We start from the raw sequence: 14,791 nt of genomic DNA, 5'->3' as shown, positions 1-14,791 counted from the left end.
CCCCCAAACGGGGCAAGAAATGAATTTCACCCCCATTACCTGGTCATCTATCCTATTCCTGTGTGTGGGAGCTTGCTGTGCGCAAATTGGCGGCTGCGCTTCCTTCATTACAACACAACTACAATTTATTTTTAAACGGCCTCTACGTTCCAACCAGGAGTTTATCTCCAGGCTGGGGCTCTCTCTGCTGCATGTACATGTAATTACACAGTAGTCTTAAACTCTACATCCCCCTTTCCTAGAAAATGTAAAATTGTTCAATTATAATGACATTTCTTTGCTAAACACACTGACTTGTGAATTACACTCCAATCACAACATTGTACATCAAATCAGATTAAACTGTCCCAATCTGCTAAACTCTTAGTTCACCAAATAATCCTTCAGGTCTACAGGATGTCCCCGACTGCCCCGTGGATTCTGGTGAGTTGGAATAGACTTTCTCCACTCTGCTGAGTTTACACTCACTGGGGGCCAGTTTGACTTTGTGCAGTGGTATAAGATGGGTGATTGTGAATCAGCAGCCTGTTTAACATCTATCCCGAATTTCCATGGAAATCAATTGAAATAAATATAGAATGAAATGTAAAATGGGCTGCCAATTCACTATCACCCGCTTTAAACTATCTCACAAAGTCAAAATTACCCCCCTTGGCTCTTCATCCCCAATTACTGCACATTATCGGAGGTCTACCCGCAAACTAACTAATTCACAAAGCAATCTGCAGCAAAGGACAATAGAAAATGTCCTTCTCCTTCTCCCTTTGGAAGGCTGCTGCAGCAGACCAGTTTTCACAACCTCTGTGTGCCCAGTTTTTATGGGCAAGGCTTGCCCTATGGGAGGAACCTCACCAGAAGATGTAAAATTTGGCATGGGATCTTACCCAGGCCATATAAACCCTTCCCCACAGTGTGGCTCTGGTTTTTAGCACAAATTTAGCCTTAACGTGTCAGCCATGGCTCGGTGAGTTGCATTCTCGCCTCCATGTCAGAACATCGTGGGTTCAAATCCCACCCAGAGAATTGAGCACAAAATCTCGGGTGACATTCCTGTGCAGTGCTGAGGGAGGGTTGCACTGTCGGAGGGGCCATCTGTCCTCTCAGGTGGACAAGATCACATGGCACTATTTTGAAGAAGAGCAGGGCAGTTCTTCCAGTGTACTGGTCAACATTTATTCCTCAACCAACATGAGTAAAACAAATTATCTGGTCAAGTAGATCAATGCTGTTTGTGAAAGGCACAATATAAATGTAAGACTTTCTTTCTTTGAGAAAATTAGGATGGTGCCCTTCTTTCTAGCCTTATGCCATTGGCAGAGCCTCACTATATCTGGGCTTCAGTCCTAGGATGCTGATTCCCTGCTTGATTACAAGTGTCAATATTTTGGCAGTGGGAGGGTCCACTTAGAGCTCAAAGGCCCATATTATGTGTAAAGATTCAGTTAAATGAGTCTGAAAAGAACACCATGATCAGAACACCATTATGTTTAGAGCAGTTTAAATATTGTGTAAATTATTCAGTATTATACTGCTGATTACATGCTGCATTCTTTTGGTTCTGTTTAATTTCTACTCATAAATAAATGTGACTACTAGTTTTAGCCTAAACTACACAGTCTGACAGTATGCATTTTCTGCCTTTTGGAGTGCCCAAGAATGGGTCACACACATGGATCTCTAGTGCTTAACACATGACAAAAAGATCATTGTCAGTCTTGCAGCACGTTATCTCATTTGGGTCACCTATAAATTGGTAAGTTTCAGATCGTGGCAGTGGCAGGTCTGTATTTGGAGAATGTGAACACAATTAGAGATTTGGGAGAGTGACAGAATTGTAACAAGTTGGAGTCTCATACTGTGCAATGAAGCTAAACTTTTCAATTTTGAAAACAATTCCCAACAGTGTCTGGGATTGGGTGTTGTTACATATTCTTGTGATGGATTTTCCATTCCTCTCCTGGGTGACACTCTGTATGGCTACAGATTCAAAATCCAATTCTGGACTAATGTTGACTCTCCAAAGATGGTATATGGGGTTTATGGTCCATGATAACCTTATTTAGATGACCAATCAAGTGGAAATGCTCAACTGCTGATGTTACTGCGTGTTCACTCGTTCAATCTGGTTGTATCAGGAGACTGTGAGTGATCAGCGTAACTGATGGTTTAGCCTTGACAATCTGAGTTCACATTGTTCTAGGACATTCCAGAGCTCTGGAGTTTGTTTGGTGTTGATGTTTGATATAATGGCATCACTATAAAATGAGTCCTGCTACTAATTAAAGGCTTTGTCGTGTTTGACAACACGAGCCATAACTCTGGCAGTGATTCTGCGATTGTAGCCAAGTTGGGACAAATCTTGAACTGTCTGGGCTTCTTAATTCAGTAGCACTTGGCACTGGAAGTACCTTCTTGATAGTTTGCATTTTGAGTCTCCATCCATACCAAATCCCAGCCCAAAAAATACAGATATATCACATATTCCACAGATAGGTATTAATGCCCTTGAACATGCATCACGTGGCTAGGTACATGGACTAAGGTATTGTCTCGTGTGTCCAGAAAGCCTGGGCCACTTATTGCTCAGTGGATAACATTGAGAAATGCCTTGGTCAGAGCAGGGATCCAAAAGTTTAACCTTTTGCATTGTGAGACTCTGTGAGTGGACAATGACAATGATTCTGAGGGCTAATTTCAATCTGCCGATATCCTGATTTCAGATCTAACACACGTGATTCATGACAGAGTGTTTACAGGATACCTGGAATGGCAGTGTGCTTGTCGGATACATGAAATCATAAAGAAAGAACTTGTATTTATACAGCTCCTTTCACAATCTCAGAACGTCCTAAAGTGCTTTGCAGCCAATAAAGTACTTTTCAATTGTAGTCAGTGTTGTTATGTAGCAATTGCAGTGCACTTGTAGGATATATGGGATATTTCAATGTGTTTGTAGGATACACGGAATCGTATTTCAGTGTGCTTTTAGGATATATGCAATGGTATTTCAGTATGTTTATAGGATACATGGAATGGTATTTCAGTGTGTTTGTAGGATACATGGAATGATATTTCAGTGTGTTTGTAGGATACATGGAATGATATTTCAGTGTGTTTGTAGGATACATGGAATGATATTTCAGTGTGTTTGACATGGCTGTGCGTTTTTAAAATATCTGGTGTTCCCAACTCATGTGACTGGGCTACTGTGCTTGAGATGATCATTATGTCTACATTGAAGATCATGAACTAATCCGTTAACCTAGGTCTGCCACGTGAGTCAATGAAGTTCCTTATCCTTCAGGGAAAGCTAGAGACAACTGCCATGAATCACACTTCCCAGTAACTGATGGGGCAACGAGTTATAAAGAGGCGAGAAAGAAACAAAAATAACTTACAGTACCTATCGTAGCCTTAGGACATCCCATACTGTTTCACAACCACAACAGATAACTTCTTTTCCTGAGCTGCTGGAGCCATGGAAAGGTCAACTGGTGAAGGATGTATAATCTGAGTTTAGACAGGGATTATGGGGGTCAGATAGGGTTTACGGGGATCAGATGGGAGTTGTGGGGGTCAGATGGGGGTTGTGGGGGTCAGATGGGGGTTGTGGGGGTCAAATCGGGGTTGTGGGGGTCAAATGGGGGTCATGGTGTCAGATAGGGGTTGTGGGGGTCAGATAGGGGTTGTGGCATCAGATTGGGGATGTGGCGTCAGATAGCGGTTGTGGGATCAGATAGGGGTTGTGGGGTCAGATAAGGGTTGTGGTGGTCAGATGGGGGTTGAGGGTTCAGCTGGGGGTTGAGGGGTCAGCTGGGGGTTGAGGGATCAGATAGGGCTGTGAGGTCAGATGGGGTTGTGGGGTCAGATGGGGGTTGTAGAGTCATATAGCAGTTGTGGGGTCAGATAGGGTTCGTGGGCAGGGTTTGTGGGGTCAGATAGGGGTCGTAGAGGTCAGATAGGGGTCGTGGGGGTCATATTGGAAATTATGTGGGTCATATAGCAGTTGTGGGGTCAGGTGGCGGTTGTGGGGTCAGATAGGGATTGTGGGATCAGATAGGGGTTGTGTGAGTCATATAGCGGTTGTGGGGTCAGACAGGGTTTGTGGGCGGGGTTTGTGGGGTCAGATAGAGGTTGTAATGGTCAGATAGGGATCGTGGGGGTCTGATAGAGGTCGTGGGGGTCAGATAGTGGTGGTGGGGTCAAACAGGAGTTGTCGGGGTCAGATAGGGGTTGTGGGGTCAGATAGGGATTGTGACTATGATCTGAGGTTAGACATGGATTGTGGGTTAAACGGGGTTTGTAGTATGTGCTGTGAAATTTGATATAGATTATGGAGTTTTGCTGAATTACCCTTTGGAGTAGTAAGAACTTTCAAACTCTTCCTCCGAAGAGGAAGTGCATTGGGATAGAGTCCACGAGAGAGCAGGCTGTTTGCTGTGTGGAAAGAATGAGCTTAGCGGACAAAAAGCAAGTGCCATTTCTGTGTTTTCTAAGGACCAGGCCCTGTCTGCTCACCCCTCACCCTGTGGCAGCTTCATAGAAAGAGAATCCCCTTAATGGTAAGGGAACCTGGGAACCCCAAAACTCTCACCCCTCGCGCCAAAAAGGTAATTCTTAAATCTGGTTTTATTGACTCACCCAAATATTTCATTGACCAGTTTCTCTGCAAACTTCTCCTCTTCGAAGCTGCTGATGCTGAGCAAATGAGCGCCTTGCTCATGGCAGAACATGTGTGCCTGCACCCAGTTCTTCTTAGCATAGATGGTGTTGAAGTGAAACACCTGGTCAGGACAAGGAGAAGAAGCAAGACAAGAGTGAACACTATGAGCGCAGCACCTGAACAACCCGAATATTAAACGTTCAGAACTTTCGGACATCAGAAATCACACAGAAAATGATCCGTTCAGATTACATAGAATGCACAGCACAAAAACAGGCCATTCGGCCGAACTGGTTATGCTCCACACAAGCCTCCTCCCACCCCTCTTGATCTTTTTGTCCGCTAAGCTCATTCTTTCCCTCAGGCACTTATCTAGCTTCCCCTTAGAGGATGGGAAAGTTGTTCTCCTTGGAGAGAGAAGGCTAAGAGGTGACCTAACAAAGGTTTTCAAGATGATGAGAGGTTTTGAGACAGTAGATAGAGAAAAACTATGCCCTCTGATGAATGGATCAATAACTAGAGGCCATAGATTCAAAATCATTGGCAAAAGATCTAGACATGAGAATTTTTTTCACTCAGATAGTTGTTGGGATCTGGAAAGCTCTACCTGAAAAGGTGGTGGAAGCAGATCCTATAAATAATTGTAAAAGGGAGGTGGGCAGGTACATGAGGATGAGAAATGTACAGCATTACGGATAAAAAGCGGGGATGTGGGACAAAGAACAACTGCTCTTGCAAAGAGCCAGCACAGGCATGATGGGTTGAAAGGCCTCCTTCTGTGCTGTAAGTTTCTGCAATTCTGCAAATGCATCTAAAGTATTCGCCTCAACCACTCCGTGTTAGCAAGTTCTGCATTCTAACCATCCTCTGGGTAAAGAAGTTTATTCTAAATTCCCTATTGGATTTATTGGTGGCGATCTTATATTTATGGCCCCAAGTTTTGGTCTCTCCCCCAAGTGGAAACATTTTCTCTACATCTACCCTATCAAACTTTTTCATAATCTTAAAAGACCTCGATCAGGTTACCCCTCAGTGCAAAAAAGACGTTGTACAATATGTGTACTTACTTTGAGAACTCGATGAAGTACAGATGGGAACAGGAAAAAAAAGTATTGTATATATCTGCTCTGCATCATGTTTCAGAAACATCCCACAGTGCTTCACATACACTGAATTACTCTGAAGTATTGTGATTGTTTTATTTGGTTAACTCAGCAGCCATTTTGCTCACTGCAGGATCGCAAAAACAGCAGGTTCAAATTTTACTCTGCTCAGTTCCCATGTTGAGTAAGAGACCAGGAGCAGAATAGAAGGAGTGGACTTTCCTAGATAATGATCAGCTCATCTATGTTAGTGGTGTTAGTTGAGGGATAAATGATACGGCCACCTGAGAGGGCAGACCGGGCCTCAGCTTAACGTCTCATCCGAAAGACAGGAAACGCTCATTTATGTAAAACTGTGAACGATGGGGTAACACGCCAGTAGAAAGTTGATGTCTATTGGAATTTCTGCCATATAGAGGACACAAGACTTCCGGATCCTCTGCAGCGCATAAAGCTGCTTTAGGTGTTCGCCTCCGATCTGTGGTAGCTCTCTCTTCTTTGAGTCAGATAGTGTGGGTACAAGACCCACTCAATCTCGGCTGACACTCCAGTGCAGTACTGAGGGAGTGCTGTACTGTTGGAGCTGCCTTCTTTCGGATGAGATGTTGAACTGAGGCCCGTTCACCTCTCTCAGGTGGACGTAAAAGATTCCATGGCACTATTTTGAAGATGAGCTGGGGTGTCCTGATATTTATCCCTCAATCAACAGATGATCTGGCCATTATTTCATTGCTGTTTGTGGGAGCTTGCTGTGCACAAATTGGCTGCTGCTTTTCCTACATTACAACAGTGACTACACTTCAAAAGTACTTCATTGACTGTAAAGCGCTTTGGGAGATCCTGAGGTCATGAAAAGCGCTATATAAATGTAAATCTTTCTTTATTTTTACAACCATCTAGTACATCCTCAGAAAGGAGAACATATAGAGGCACAGAGGCACAGCAGCACAGGCAATTGCAAGACATATTTCACTCATTGAAAGGCCACAGCATGATACAGGAACATTGGGAATAAATATCACACATTCAACTAGTGTCACCAACCTTTATCTGATTACACAAGGCACTAGTTACATTCGGTTATTGGCTGCTGATGAACTTATCTGCACTGCCTTATTTAAAATAAAATTGAGATACCTTGACCGGAAGGAGCGAGCCTTTGGCTTAGTGGCATTCTCTCCTTTGAGTCAGAAGCTGAAGGGTTGAAGCCTCAATCCAGAGTGCCCTGGTGAGTGGAGGCTAGAATATGGTTATTCACATCTGGGCGGAGTGATCACTGACTCAGTATTCCCGCATCTGAGTCAGAAGGGTTGGGTTCGGGCACCACTCCAGACAGCCCCGCCGAGCGGAGACCGCAAGCAGAGTGCTGCCTCTGAATACTGGGTTAATGCCTAATGGACGGGGGGGGGGGGGAGGCGGGGAGTAGTTGCATCTGGTGGGTGCAGATGACTCCAGCCAACATTGTAAAGGGTAGTTGGGGCTCTTTCGTCTTGGTTGTAGCCCACCTAGTGAAGGCACTCCAAAGATAAACACCACGAGAAAGGCAATGGTAAACCACCTCAGCTACTCTTGCCTAGTGAGTGGCTGAAACATAGAAATTTACAGCGCAGAAGGAAGCCATTTCGGCCCATCGTGTCCGCGCCGGCCGACAAAGAGCCGCACGGCCCTTGGTCAGCAGTCCTAAAGGATACATATAAACCTATGAACAATGACGGAAAGGCAAAGAGCACCCAGCCCAACCAGTCCACCTCACACAACTGCGACATCCTTTATAATGAAACATTCTACACTCCTCCCCAACCGGAGCCATGTGATCTCCTGGGAGAGGCAAAAACCAGATAAAAACCCAGGGCAATTTCGGGAGAAAAAATCTGGGAAAATTCCTCTCCGAGGAGATCACCCTGGCCGTATTCTATTCCCTGCAGTACTTACCATTATATCTGCGCCGTCCAACAAAAGGTCATCTAGTCTAATCCCAATTACCAGCTCCAGTTGCGTAACCCTGCAGGTTACTGTACTTTAAGTGGTGAGGGTTTCTGCATCCACCACTCTTCCAGGCAGTGAGTTCCTGATTCCCACAACCTTATGCGTAAAGAAGCCCCCCCTCAAATCCCCTCTAAACCTTTTACCAACCACCTTAAAACTATGCCCCCTCGTAATAGACCCCTCCACCAATGGAAATAGATTCTTACTATCCTCTATGTCCAGGCCCCTCAATATTTTGTACACTTCAATGAAGTTTCCTCTCAACCTCCTCTGTTCCAATGAGAACAGCCTATCCAATCTGTCCTCATAACTAAGATTCTCCATTTCAGGCAGCATCCTAGTAAATCTCCTCTGCACCCTTTCTAGTGCAAATCATGTCCTTCCTATTGTCTCTAGAGACAGAACACCATGGACGGACAGAGCTGGTAAGGAAATAAAATTTCGTTGATTTGGTCAGTAAAATTTGCTGTCGGTAATAACTGTTGGGATTTGCTTCAATACTGCCTAATCCCCCTCTGTCATCCAGAGGGCTAAGCATGGGTTCCAGGCCTTATTTTATGTATTCTTTGAAGCAGGAAGACAAATATGGTACAGAAGGTGGCGATGTGTTGTTGGGGATTCATCGGGGAGTGGAGGTACAGTTCTGGTAGGGGAGTGGGTTGGCACAGGTTGGAGCTTTTCAGGGAGGATTGGATTTTGGAGGAAGTGGTTAAAACGGAAATGGTAGAACGGGCCATGTTGGTGAGGTGGAATTTGTCTGGCAGTTGTTGAAAGGACAGGTTCTGCGAGGAGCTGAGCTAGTTTGGTAGTGCCTTATCACATCAGGTTCAGGAACAGTGCAGCCTCCCACACAGTGGCTAATGCCTCTGAATTAGGCTGAGGTTTCCTAGTTCCCAGACTGTGTTCTTCAGAGGGAGCAGCATGAAGTGACTGTTTCTGACGCCACTGGGCTGCTTTTTATGTTAACGATTTTGATTTCTTTGAAGTAAAGGTTTACTGAGTGCTCACCATCGTGGCAGTCCCTCGGAATCGAGGAAGACTTGCTTTCACTCCTGAAGTGAGTTCTTTGGTGGCTGAACAGTCCAATATGAGAGCCACAGATTCTGTCACAGGTGGGACAGGCATTCGCCAAGGGAAGAGTTGGGTGGGACAGGTTTGCCGCTCGCTCCTTTCGCTGCCTGCGCTTGACCTCTTCACGCTCTCGGCGTTGAGATTCGAAAAGCTCAACGCCCTCCCGGATGCACTTTCTCCATCTAGGGCAGTCTTCGGCCAGGGACTCCCAGGTGTCAGTGGTGAGGTTGCACTTTACCAGGGAGGCTTTAAGGGTGCTATGACTGCTGCTGCTCCTGAACTCTTCCACTGTTCTGCATTTTACCCCCGAGAGACATTTTTGAATCCACTGTGTGAAGACTCAGGATACTTTCAAACAACCGTTTTAATTTCTTTTCATCACACAATTTCAGAAACATGAAAGCTCCACATATTTCTCCTGCACGGAAAGAGCTGCTGCTTCCGCCAATACTGGCAGACTCTACTTGCTGACTGAGGATGCCTGGACTGACAAAAGGACATGCAGCCCTATCGAGCTCGCCCCATCCACTGACCCTGTATAATCTGTCCTGCCTTTGCACTTGCCTCCAGGATTGTCCTAGAGTCTCCAGAAATGAATTATTAATCTCTGTGTGAAAATAAATTGTGTTTTCTTTCCATTTTCCTTTAACATTTTTGTTTATTAGTTATAAATATGTTGGCGATGGTGGGAAAAGGCTATTTGACCAAGTGAGGCAGTTAAAGGGGCGAAGTAGTGTGATGAAACCTCCAGTATTACGTCCAATTGGGGTTGGCAACCCCACCTGTCCTGGACTCACCCCCCCCAGTCCTGGACTTCACCCCACTCAGTCCTGGATTTCACCCCACCTGTCCTGGACTCACCCCCCCAGTCCTGGATTTCACCCCACCTGTCCTGGACTCACCCCCCCAGTCCTGGACTTCACCCCACCCATCCTAGACTCACCCCACCCGTCCTGGACTCACCTCACCTGTCCTGGACTTCACCCCCGCAGTCCTGGACTTCAACCCCCCAGTCCTGGACTCACCCCCCCAGTCCTGGATTTCACCTCACCTGTCCTGAACTCATCCCTCCCAGTCCTGGACTTCACCCCACCCATCCTAGACTCACCCCACCTGTCCTGGATTTCACCCCACCTATTTAATCATCTGAGACAAAGGTCATAGCCATCATTTTCCAAATTTGCACTCCCACCGCAAAAATTGCACCGGCCAAAAGCACGTGTTTGTGCCTGAATTCCCATTGAGGGCAGCAGCAGGCAAAGATCAGGGCATGGACTTGAGGCATTGCACGAGTGCCATGCGTTCAGATCGTGCCTTTTTTAAGATCTCTACTGTTCCTCCACACTCTGATCCTTCTGCCACGTGCATTCCGCCCGACACCTTAAATCGACAGCCTGGAGGTCCGCGCAATCAAGGAGACTGAGTCGGAGTGAACTCTCTGCCCCCTTGGTCTTGGTATTAAATGCTCCTCCCTGCAGGGTGAGTGGGTTTCATCTGTGCGAGAATGACACAGATGAACACAGGTTTACTTATGGTATCCGAAAAAATTTAACACAAAGAAAAAAAGAATTGCAAGTGAAACGCGCAACAAGCCAGCAATCTGCTCCACATGGAGATCCTTTGGCTAAGTGCAAAGGACCCACCAAGAGTTTCATTAATGATAGCTTCTGTACTCAGTACCGGACCACACAGAGGCTCCCATACTGGTGTGGTGTCAGAATCTATGGGGATAACTAGCCGGGCGGGAAACCCACAAGAGTGGGTGGAATGCCGGCTTTGCATCCCACATAATATTATTCCTTGTTGCCTTCAATAGAGTAAAATCAGATGGGGTGCAAAACCAGCCTAGCCTGTTAGTTTCCTGATGGTCGTATTATGTCAACATTGCCCCTCATGAGTTTAACAGAATGTGAAATGACTAGAATGTGAATTTACTGGAATGATTCCAGGGATGAGGGATCACAGTTACGAGGATAGATTAGAGAAGCTGGGGTTGTTCTCATTGGAGTAGAGAAGGCTAAGAGAAGATTTGATAGAGGTGTTCAAAATCATGAAGGGTTTAGATAGAGTAAAGAAAGATAAACTGTTTCCAATGGTTGAAGGGTCGATAACCAGAAGGAACAGATTTAACGTGATTGGCAAAAGAACCAGAGGTGCCATGAGGAAAAACTTTTTTACGCAATGACTGGTTAGGATTTGGAATGCACTGCCTGTTAGGACGGTGGAAACAGATTCAATAGTAGCCTTCAACAGGGAATTGGATAAATACTTGAAGGAGAAAAAGTTGCAGGGATATGGGGAAAGGGCAGAGTAGTGGGACTAACAGGATTGTTTTTCAAAAGAGCCGGTGCAAACGCGATGGGCCGAATGGCCTCCTTCTGTGCTGTGCTATTCTATGATTCTATGACAGGTATGCACTAAAGATTGCTGAGAGAGAAAGAAAGAACTTGCATTTATATAGCACCTTTCACGTCTTCAGGAAGTCACCAAGTGCTTCATAATGAATTACTGTTTTGAAGTGCCGTCACTATTGTTGTGTAGGCAAACGCAGCAGCCAATTTGTTCAGCTCACAGTAAGATCGGGAGGAGAGTAAAACGGGCTGTGGACTCGCTATCGCCTTTTTTGCACTGCCACCCAAGGCAAATTTCCCCCCAATTAGTTAAAACTCCTCTCTTCACACTGCTTAAAGTTGGGTGAGATATTATGGTCAACGACAGCAGCATAGGTTAGGATGCATTGGTTTTGATCTTCCAGAATTCCCTAGATTCTGGAATGGTCCCCGAAGATTGGAAGGTAACAAATGTAACCCGCGATTCAAGAAAGGAGGGGGGAGAGAAAGCAGGGAACTATAGGCCAATTAGCCTGACATCAATAATAGGGAAAATGCTAGAATCTTCTATTATGCATGTGGCAACAGGGCACTTAGAAAATCATAATATGATTGGGCAGAGTCACACAGTTTTATGAAAGGGAAATCATGTATGACAAATCTATTACAGTTTTTTTTTAGGTTTTAACTAGCAGGGTAGGTAAAGGGGAACCAGTAGATATAGTGTAATTGGATTTTCAAAAAGCATTCAATAAGGTGCCACAGAAGGAATTATTACACAAAATTAGGGCTCATGGGATTGGGGTAATATGGATTGAGGACTGGCTAACAGAAAGAAAACAGAAAGTAGGAATAAACAGGTCATTTTCGGGTAGGCAGGCTAGTGGGATGCCGCAAGGATTAGTGGCTAGGCCTCAGCTATTTGCAATCTATATCAATGATTTAGATGTGTGAGTTTAATGTATCTAAGTTTTCTGATGATACAAAGTTAGGTGGGAAAGTAAGTTGTGAGGAGGATACAAAGAGACTGCAAGGGGATATAAACAGGTTAAGCGAGTGGGCAAGAACATGGCAGATGGAATAAAATGTGGAGAAAGGCGAAGTTATCCATTTTGGTAGGAAAAATAGAAAAGCAGAGTATGTTTAAATGGTGAGAGATTGGAAAATGTTGGTATTAAGAGGGACCTGGGTGACTTTGTACACAAATCACAGAAAGTTAACATGCAGGTACAGCAAGCAATTAGAAAAGCAAATGGTATGCTAGCCTTTATTACAAAAGGATTGGAGTATAAGAAAAAAGAAGTCTTACTGCAATTTTATAGGGCCTTGGTGAGAGCACACCTTGGGTATTGTGTACAGTTTTGGGGCCGAAATTGCCCTGTTTAGTGCCTCTGGGGTGAGGTAACGGGGCGCGAAATTGTTTTCACTCGGGAGTGCGGTGGGGGCACTACCGGCTGCCGCAAAATTACGCTGGAGCTAAAGGAGGCGCCCGGGCTGCCGCGCCACGAGCGGAAATTGGCCAGCTCCCCTCAAGGCTGCCACGAGCAGTGCCAGCACCAGCCTCGCGGATCGCGAACCGGGCCGACATCCGCTCGCAGGGCGAAAGTTAAAGGGGAGGTGGTGAGCACCCCACGCCGCCATTTTGCAGGTTTGGCCGACTCACCGGTCGGCCTGACTTCTTCCTCCGTTACATTTTCTGGTTGGCAACCAATAGCTAGTGGGGTGCCACAGGGATCAGTGCTGGGACCCCAACTATTTACAATCTATATTAATGACTTGGAAGAAGGGACTGAGTGTAACGTAGCCAAGTTTGCAGACGATACAAAGGTGGGAGGAAACAAAAAATCTGCAAAATCTACATAGACAGGCTAAGTGAGTGGGCAAAAATTTGGCAGGTGGAGTATAATGTTGGAAAGTGTGAGGTCATGCACTTTGGCAAGAAAAAATCAAAGAGCAAGTTATTATTTAAATGGAGAAAGATTGCAAACTGCCGCAGTACAGCGGGACCTGGGGATACTGGTGCATGAAACGCAAAAGGATAGTATGTGATCAGCAAGTGATCAGGAAGGCCAATGGTATCTGCAAAGGAGATGAAGTATAAAAGCAGGGAAGTTTTGCTATAGCCACACAGGGTATTGGTGAGGCCACACCTGGAATACTGCGTACAGGTTTGGTTTCCATATTTACGAAAGGATATACTTGCTTTGGAGGCAGTTCAGAGAAGGTTCACTAAGTTGATTCCGGGGATGAGGGGGTTGACATATGAGGAAAGATTAAGTAGGTTGGGCCTCTATTCATTGGAATTCAGAAGAATGAGAGGTGATCTTATCGAAACGTATAAGATTATGAGGGGACTTGACAAGGTGGATGCAGAGAGGATGTTTCCACTGATGGGGGAGTCTAGAACTAGAGGGCATGATCTTAGATTAAGGGGCAGCCCATTTAAAACTGAGATGAGGAGAAATTTCTTCTCTCAGAGGGTTGTAAATCTGGAATTCACTGCCTCAGAGAGCTGTGGAAGCTGGGACATTGAATAACTTTCAGACAGAAATAGACAGTTTCGTAAACAATAAGGGGTTATGGGGAGCAGGCGGGGAAGTGGAGCTGAGTCCATGATCAGACCAGCCATGATCTTATTGAATGATGGAGCTGACTCGAGGGGCCATATGCCTACTCCTGTTCCTATTTCTTATGTTCTTATTTTACGTGGTCCTGGCCTCCATTGTGCAGTCCGGCACTCCGTTTGGGTAGCGGGCTGCAGCCTCAGCACCACGCCGCCTGGTGGCACAGTGGAGGCTATCAGAGGCCCGGAAGAGTGCACAGCGGCCCTCCTCTTTAACAGAAGAGGAGGATTGTTGAAATGCATCAGCGCTACACGGAGCAGTCACATAGCGCTGCTAAACGCGCCCGGATATCCACTTCCCGTAAGGGGCGGTAACCGCAATTCTGTGGCCGTCGCAGGACTTCCATGTTGGGCGCAGGAAATCCCATCACGAGTCGGTTACCGTCCCCAATCAGAGCGCTGGAGAATTTCGCCCCCTTTGTCTCCTTACCCAAGGAAGGCTATACTTTCCTTAGAGTGCAACGAAGGTTCACCAGACTGATTCCTGGGATAGGGGGATTGTCCTATGAGGAGCGATTGAGGAGACTAGGCCTATATGAAGGGGAAATCATGTTTAACTAACTTACTGGAATTCTTTGAGGATATAACGAGCATGGTGGATAGAGGTGTACCGATGGATGTGGTGTATTTAGATTTCCAAAAGGCATTCGATAGGGTGCCACACAAAAGGTTACTGCAGAAGATAGACGTACGTGGCGTCGGAGGAAATGTATTAGCATGGATAGAGAATTGGCTGGCGAACAGAAAGCAGAGAGTCGGGATAAAAGGGTCCTTTTCCGGTTGGAAATCAGTGGTTAGTGGTGTGCCACAGGGATCAGTGCTGGGACCACAACTGTTTACAATATACATAGATGACCTAGAAGAGGGGACAGAGTGTAGTGCAACAAAATTTGCAGATGACACTAAGATTAGTGGGAAAGCGGGTTATGTAGAGGACTCAGAGAGGCTGCAAGGAGATTTGGATACGTTAAGCGAATGGGCTAAGGTTTGGCAGATGGAATACAATGTCGGAAAG

General features: G+C 45.7%; 1 protein-coding gene across 3 annotated transcripts in view; it reads right to left on the bottom strand.

Annotated features, from left to right (window-relative positions):
* Positions 1–14,791, bottom strand: part of mrc2 (mannose receptor, C-type 2) — a 317,669-nt gene that overhangs the window by 106,791 nt on the left and 196,087 nt on the right. For all 3 annotated transcript variants that reach the window (XM_070864753.1, XM_070864754.1, XM_070864756.1), the window contains exon 13: positions 4,642–4,784. In XM_070864753.1, coding sequence (XP_070720854.1) covers positions 4,642–4,784 — 143 coding nt within the window. The remainder of the gene's footprint in view (positions 1–4,641; positions 4,785–14,791) is intronic.

This window comes from Pristiophorus japonicus, chromosome 21 (assembly GCF_044704955.1).
Source record: "Pristiophorus japonicus isolate sPriJap1 chromosome 21, sPriJap1.hap1, whole genome shotgun sequence".
NCBI classification, from domain to species: Eukaryota; Metazoa; Chordata; class Chondrichthyes; family Pristiophoridae; genus Pristiophorus; species Pristiophorus japonicus.
The sequence above is the reverse complement of the archived record's forward strand: the minus strand, read 5'-3'. Positions and strand labels throughout refer to the sequence as shown.